The sequence below is a fragment of the Olea europaea genome, chromosome 13 (assembly GCF_002742605.1).
Source record: "Olea europaea var. sylvestris chromosome 13, O_europaea_v1, whole genome shotgun sequence".
Taxonomy (NCBI): Eukaryota; Viridiplantae; Streptophyta; class Magnoliopsida; order Lamiales; family Oleaceae; genus Olea; species Olea europaea.
Genome location: NC_036249.1, coordinates 21,463,082 through 21,471,601, shown reverse-complemented (window position 1 = coordinate 21,471,601; position 8,520 = coordinate 21,463,082). Strand labels below are relative to the sequence as shown.

At 32.6% G+C, this 8,520-nt stretch overlaps 1 protein-coding gene across 1 annotated transcript; it reads left to right on the top strand.

Annotated features, from left to right (window-relative positions):
- The first annotated feature begins 3,113 nt into the window (after window positions 1-3,113).
- On the top strand, window positions 3,114-7,233 carry LOC111408543 (beta-glucosidase-like). Its single transcript, XM_023038290.1, has 7 exons — window positions 3,114-3,357; window positions 4,032-4,276; window positions 4,334-4,365; window positions 4,584-4,600; window positions 4,795-4,861; window positions 4,997-5,174; window positions 7,192-7,233. The coding sequence occupies exons 1-7, from the start codon at window positions 3,114-3,116 to the stop codon at window positions 7,231-7,233; spliced, it is 825 nt and encodes a 274-aa protein (XP_022894058.1).
- Window positions 7,234-8,520: the final 1,287 nt, after the last annotated feature.

The following is an 8,520-nucleotide window of genomic DNA, read 5'->3' as shown; positions in this document are numbered from 1 at the left end:
TATAAAAAATTATATGATGTGTTCTTACCTCGAGAATTACAAATATGTCTAAAAATATCTTCTGAAGTTCTTAACCTCGTAGATCATGATTAAACAATTGCAAGTTTTCATTTCCCATATAGCAAGTTTCAAGATTATCTCATCAAACCAATTAATCACGGAATTCATTTAATTATATGCAAATTCATGGCTATTGCCGTGTTTCAGTTACAAAATATTAGACATATTTAAGGTGCAATAATTTTGATTTAATTTGTTTGTCCCAATACTATGTTACACACATTAAAAAAGGTGGCTGCCTTGGGAAAAAAGGAAAAACGGCAGCCACTTTGAGAAAACTGATTGCCGTTGAATTTGCGATATATATGCTCACAAAGGGAGACAAAACTACAGGAAAAATGACTGCGAGCTGGGTGGAATTAGAATTACACAACCAGTGCGACTGCTTTGAAGATTAAACACAAGTGAGTTTCGTTTTGGAGGTCAAACATTGAGGCTGCAATTAGAGATTTCATAAACGGAAAAGAAAGACTGGGCATGCACGCAGGGCCGGTCCTATGATCTTCAGAGCCTGAGGCGAGTTTCGTAAAGTAGGCCCCCTAAAATCATCTTAGATTCAAATTCAATAGTGTATTATGGAACTTCTTGTTAACTTAAAACTAACCAATAAAACAACAAACAAAATACATTATACAAAAAAAAAAAAAAAATTATTGTAAAATGACAAAACCAACAATGTTTCAAATGATCGGATAAACAATCTCAATCATAAAAATAATAACAAAACAATCTCAATCATAAAAAACAATCACGTTAATCTTGTTTAATGTTAAAGTTAAAGCATAAGTTCTTCGAACCACCCATCTTTTTCAGTTTTACTACAGCAGAATTAGAATCAAAGATCCCCAGGTGACACATCTTTCACAACCTAACAAGCTGATCTTTAAATTATTGTTACTCAAAAAATAATCGAATAAAATCATCACACGATTTTTCACTTGATTGTTAAAAAGACACATAACTTTCACTTTTTTTACTTTTTGAGGGTTAATAGTTTAATTTTAATCAGAAAATAAATAAACCTGCCTATAAGAGCAATTTAAGGATTTCATTTCACTGACCAACAAACAGCAAGACAAGGACACTTAAAATAATAAATTGAAAAAAGAAAAAAAGGGAAGTCATTCTTCGGAAAAGATGATACGAAACATGACCAAAAACATCTTCAAGAAAAATTAATTAGCAAAAATAAAATGAGGAAATTTCTTATTTCATTCATCTACATCATGGATGCAGTGAAGTTAATTCACCAACAAAATTTACATCACTAGAGTAAATAAGAACATCTGACACATATAACATACCCATAATCCACGAACTCATTTGTCGACAAAATGGGGTAGGGTGGAGATAGTGGCCGTCTGGCAGAGGACGACGATGCACCGGCTGCTACATACTTGGCTGGAGAATCGCTCACCTACAATTTCAGATTTGGAAGTCGAATAGGGTTTTGCAATTGCCGATTTGGGAGAAGTAAGAACGGGAGAGAAGGTTGGGCGTAATTAAAAAAAAGTCCAAAATAAAAGGCCCACAATCTTAAAAAAAAAAAAGATAAAAAAATTGGCCCAATTAAGATCTCGTTTGGCCCCCGTTTTTTTTTTCCATTTTTCCACATTATTCAACATTTTTCAACTCACCACCTACAGGCAACACGTCAATCACTCCTTTCAATTGTCAGTGCGTAATAAATGCCAAAATAACCATTGGGTATATGAGGACAATAACACTCTCGTGTGCTGACATTCATCAATTCCACATTTTAAATACTAAGGGCTTTATTGTCATTTGTTGCCTCATTTGTTGTTTTTAAAAATATTCATATAGCTTCAAAAGATGATCGTTGCAGCCATTTCAGAAGTGGGTCCCAGCAGCCTACAACTTTTGACCAAAGAAAATGAACTTTAATGGGAAAAAAGGGGGCCAAACGGGACCTAACACTCATCATCTTCCTTCTCCAACTCCAAGCTTTCCTCCACGCTGCAACAATGGGGATTGCGTCTACAAGTCTGCCAATTAAAGGGCCAACGAAATGAGGCCCCCTAAAATTTTTGGCCTGAGGCGCAAGCCTCATCTGCCTCGCCTCAGGACCGGCTCTGCATGCACGAGATTAAGGAGAGTAGCAATAATTATTTTCAGATTTTTTTTGATAAGTTATCAACAATTGCAAGGAAATTAATCACTTTCCGTCAATTCTTGATGATGTCTTTTCACTTTTATGTGTTTAATTCAAATATTATGCTAGGCTAATTCCTCTCATGTATTGGATGAAGACGAATTTTTTTATTATTTAGCCCCCGTTTGGCCCCCATTCTTTCCAACTTTTAATGGTTAGAATAGTGTTTTTTAAAAAATGTGTGGTTGAAAAAAAATGAAAAGTTTTTGATTTGCATGTAATATTATTTTGTGAAAGATTGTGTGGTTGAAAATAAGAGAGAAAAAAAAATGAGAAAAAGAATGGTGTCCAAACAAGGGCTAATTTTTAATTCAAGACAAGTAGTTTAGTTAAATTCTTGCAATTCTTGATTAATCTTGCATACTAATTTTTATTATTTAATTGCTTGATCGCCAATTGAATATATAGTTTAGTGATTTGCTTCTAGAAATATGGTTGGGTTCGTATATTCAGCTCTGGGTTTTTATTAAAATTTCTTTTCGGTGAATTGTATAGTGGACATGACACTGTTCTTTGATGCTCTTAGGATGATTCATATGTTGATAGCTATATTAGCACCATTGGAATGGATTTTGTGAGTGTTATTCCAATAATTCCTTTATCTATGTTGATTAGATTACAAAATGGTTTAGTTATTTTCATGTCTTTAGCTCTGTTTTTATTAGGGTTCAATGTAGTTATCCATAATTAATGTAGAAAATTAGGACTGTGGAGCTGGATGGGAAGACTATTAAACTACAAATTGTGAATTCATTTGACTTAATGACTACTATATAGCTGTGAACATGCATTAATTTGACCTAATGACTACTCTATAATTGTGAAATTATAAAAACATGTAAATAAATATTATTTTAGCTGTATGTGCTATTCGTTTATGATGGTTTTTGATGGTGCGCCACCAATTATCAATAATTCAAGGCACACTGGGACAAGATTCAAGCATAAATCGAGACCAAATGGAGACAATAAAGCCAATCAATCACATGTTCGGGCCATGGAAATCAAGATTGATTCGAGCCAAGTTAATCATTCAAGTTTGGAAGTCAACAAGATGCAAAAACTAGGCCTAAAGTCAAGATATCCGTGGGACATGGGCAAGGGAACAAGATGGAAGAGGCATGGTTCGAACTGGAGACAGAGGGAGTCCAGCCAGAAGCTATGCAACCGCATAATTCTCCCAGCTATGCGATCGCATAGCCAGATGTAGGGGTTTTTCAGGCACTTTAATCTTCCTCTATGCGATCGTATAGAGTCACTCTATGCGGCCGCAAAGGATCATTTCAGGGCAGAATTTTAGTTTTATGCGCGAGTTTCCTAATTCACCTAGAACTCTAGTCTTTCCATATTTTTATACTGTTTGGATGGGTTTTTCCTTATTAATTAGATTTTTAGGGTTATTCTTGGACTCATATAAATAGGAACTTAATTTCATTGTATGGACCTTTTTGACAATTTGAGAGATTTTTTTTATCAAAGGAGCGACTTTGGTTCCAATCCTTGTTCTTGCTTGAGTAGTTTATCGTTACCAAGTGAAATTTCTCTTCATCTCTGTTGATTCCTAACTCTCCAAATGAAATTAGTGTATAGGGAAGTACTTTAGATTGGATTTCATTATCGAAATTTCATCTCTTCTATTTTGTTTATCCCTTAACCTGTTTATACATTTTTGTTGTTTGTATATTGTATAAAATCATGTGTTTTTTCGAAAATACATCAGATATATTTTTGTAGAATTTCAGATAGTACTTCTATCGTAATCCTTTAGTTAAGCCATTTCTCCTGTTCGGGTTTGTAGCCTCCGTATTAACTGGTGATTATCCACTGTCCATGAGAAATAATATAAGAGGAAAACGTCTTCCCAAATATAAATCAAAGGAGGAGTTGGCGCTAGTGAAAGGAACCTGTGATTTCTTAGGCATAAATTATTACACGACTTATTATGCCAAAATTATACGTAGAAAGACTAATTCACCATCCCATTATGACGATGATCTGCATGTTGAATATCACAATAAGTACAATTCAGTTATATTCTTTTATGTTGACATAAAATGGGCACTACTAATAACAATATGTTTACTTCTCATTCTTTTGTAGCTCATCGTCATGGGAAGCCGATTGGTCAGCAGGTGAGCCATTAAGATTACTCTTCCGTGAGAAAAATCTGAAAATGAATAGATTATTCTTATAACAATTTAGGCACATCAAATTATTATTATTATTTATGATTGTGACATAGACTCATAATATACAGGCACAACGAATTAAAATACAAATTATAGTTTACATATTTTCCAATGCTAACATATAATCTAACGTAATAACAATCTTTTTTATTTCATGGCAGGCTGGTTGGCCATGGCTGTACATATATCCTGAGGGAATTCACCATCTCATGCTTTATATAAGGAAAAAAATATAAGAATACCAATATTATCATTACAGAAAACGGATATAGTCATGTTCATTTGTTTATTTATATTACAAAAGAATACTTAAAAATTACTAATTTTCAGAGCATTTAGTGGTTTATTGAATTCCTCCGTGATCTTTTGTAGGGTTGGATGAACTCAACAGTAAGGCCTTAACGATTTCAAAGGCTCGTGTTGATGAAACTAGGATTTAGTATCACAAGGACCATCTCGTATACCTTAGAATGGCAATCGAGTAAGTCATCATTTGTATTGTAAATATGGTAGTTCAATTCGAAATAAAATTGTATGTTTTGAAATTAATAGATTAATTTTCTTTTATTCTCAGTCATGGTTTACGTGTGAAGGGTTACTTCATATGGTCACTGATTGATAATATTGAATGGGCCAAAGAGTGCAATGTTAGATTTGGCATTTTTTATGTAGACTTCTTGAATGAACATTCGACTAAATTCCCTAAAAGATCAGCCATGTGGAGGATGAATTTCCTGAAAAAGCCTAAGAAGGTAACAGGATGTCAAAATGAAGAAGAACGACATGGTACTATGAAAGGTCAAGATGCGATGGTGTTAAAAATCAATTATTACTGGTTCGTTTGATTTATTTAGAGAAGTTGTGTTGAATAATGCAAGCATGGATGCATGCTGGACATTCCTTTAGTTTCGTCACTAATTCTCTTGTTGGATGAGACATAAAGAAATGTTATAATTTATAGTTATTTTGTTAAAATATTTGGAACCCTTCGATGCTCCAAGTGTAATTCTCATGCTTTCACTTGTGCAATAAGAGATTTGAGGCCAAGTTGCTTCAGTTATTGTTAATTAATATACACTTTTGTTCATCTTAATTTCTGAAAGTTGGAGCGGTCCAACAAACCTTTGTGAAATGTGTGAATACAAGTCAAACTTTCTCATTTTGTTGGCATCATTCTCAAGCTTTCATAAATGTAGTAGCAAAGAACTTGTTGGATGGATTCCATCTAAACTAGTGACAAATCGACACACACATCCAAACTTGAAGGACCAAAATTGAAGAGACGGAAAGTTTGGAAGACAAATTGGATCACAATAGAAGTTCAAGGACTAAAATGAATAAACTCAAACGTTAAAGGACTAAATTAGAAGAAAGATTATAATGTGGTTAAAATCAAATTTTTTGGGGGTCAACTGACAGACTTATGGACATAATTCATCTATTTGTCCTCCAACCATACACACTTGAAAGATTTGGGACTATGGGTGCAACAAATAAAAGGTTAGAGTAAAAGATGTTGCAATTTCAAAGTATGGGACACTGGCTGCAATTATATTATTATGTTATAATTAGTTTTTAATAAAATAGAATAGATAATTAATCTATGTTGGAAGATACTTTATCCATCATTATATTACTTTCTTATGATCTATCATCTTGCTGGATAGTTTTACGATAATAATCAATTTCAAAATCTTTGCCAACTTACTTGAAAATCAAATGTACAACTGGTTTACAAGTTTGATATATTGAAATGTATTGTGGACTAGTATAATCATATTAGATTTACTCATAATTGCAAATGCCTAGACATCATGATTCCATTTTTAGTCTCTATATTTCAACTCCTATTCTAATAATTACCTTGTTTATTTCCATTCACCGGATCGCTTTTCAATTCTTTCCACCTTTTTTTTTTTAAAGAAAAATCTTTACCCTACAAGAAAAACACATACAAAGACCATTTTCCTTTTTTCCTATTCTTTTTTATTTTCTTTGATTTCTGGTTCTAACGAGAATTGAACCGACCCGAAAGTTTCTAGTATTTAGTAATGGAACCGTCAAATCCAAATTTAATTATGGAATCGTTAAAGTTCGGTTCCCAAGTTTCGTATTATAATTAAAATTTTTAATATTTACAAAGTTTCATTAATTCAACTATTTATATGTTCAATCTTAGCTCTTAAAAAATAACGTAGTCCAATCTTATGTATCTTTTGTGTCTTTCTTTGCTAAATTATTCATAGATTTGATTGTGAAAATCATATGAAGAGAAAGATAGTAAGCTCAAAATAATTAAGAGATGCGTTATTGAGCTTCAATTCGATTTTTCCATAACTGTAAAAACAGCACTATGATAGAGTAACAGATTTAAATAAAATTTCAATCAATTTGATTAAGTTGGTTTTGAACTGAAGATTAGAAATAGGAAATTATGTTTTTGGGTATGAACTAAATTAACTAGTTAGCAAATTTATTTTGAAAAAAAATAATTTTTCTTATTTAAAATAAATTATTTAAAAAAATTAAGAAGATTCGATTTTTATTCATCTCTTCGGTTCTTGATCTAGAACCGAGAACCGAATTGAACAAGTCGATTCTTGATTCAGACACCCGTTTGGATATTTAACTTAAGAATCTGTCCAGTCCTAGTATTAAGCGTCATCTTTTGGGGCACTCATTTTCCTTGAAAATTTGTTACCCCACATAAAAACCCTCTTCTTGCCATTTTTTTTTTGTTATAATTTTTTTTATTTTTCTTAATAATAGACTGGACCTCTTCCAAGAATTTTGTCGTCTTCAGGATGTTGAGCAGCATCTCATCTTCCGTTCCAGTCCAATGTAAAATAGAGTTTTTCCTTTTATTTTGGAAAACATTATAGAAAAAAAAATCAATTTGCGCTTAATTTTGGAGTAAAAACATACACTCATGTAGATCCGGCATTTCTCGCTCAACTGTTGACCAAATCTACTAAATTGAATTTTAAAAATAAAGAATTATCTTTAAATAAAATTAATCATCATTGACAAGAAATTTAAAGGGTTATTAACACAAAAAATTCCTACGTATGGAGTTCATTGTGCAAAGCGTCCCAATGTTGCATTTCACCCATATTTAAACATTTCATTGCGGAAATTATTATTTTCATTTATTTTCGTCCAATTTATTAAGAAAAGTAGTAAAATTATGATTAGACCCTCATGATTAAATAAAACAAAAAGCTTGCAGTCCCAACATTTTTATTGTTTTGCAAATTATACTCAATTGCTTTATATATACCAATTACGATCTCAAATCTTTAAAATTTTATTTTCTTCCCCACTCCCACCCTATGCCATCCCATCCCACTTGATCTTCTTCCCTAACCATACCTAAAAGTTTGCCCGATCGCAAAGAATTCAATTACAGCTCCAATGGTGGCACTCTCTCACGCACTTACAGTTGGATTTTTCCATCGCAAAGAATTCAGCTCCAATTTTATACAACTATAGGAAAACACCAGAATCCACCCCAGCTTACAAAAACTGATGATTTATGAATGTATTCAATTAAATCCAGAAATCCAATTAAATGCAATCAAACAAAAAATTGAATGCAAGAATTCAGCTCCAATTTTATACAACTATAGCAAAACACCAAAATCCGCCCCAGCTTACAAAAACTGATGATTTATGAATGTATTTGAGAAGCAAACCCACCTACAAATTAACCAAAACAATTGATTAGTGAAAGGATTTGCAAAGTAAAATGAAGAAAATCAAGACCAAAATCTGAAAAATTAAGGAACGGTTTTCCCCTTTATAATTCGGCTCAGAAACTTGATCCACACCACAAAGGTATCTCCAATTTGAAGGCCATTATCAATCACACAGACAGATTCACAAAGAAAAGGCAAGAGAGGATTGGTTTGCACTAAGCAGGGAAGTTTTTTCTTCTTCTTGTTTTTGCTCTCGGTTTGGTGTGTTAAATGGAAGGGAAAGGTCTCCTATTTATAGGCTTATAGGAGTGAACGAATTTCACAGGAGTCTGCAAGATTAGATTGAATAAAAACTACAAGATTATATCCAAGCTGAAAGATAGAGCTCATCCAACAAAAA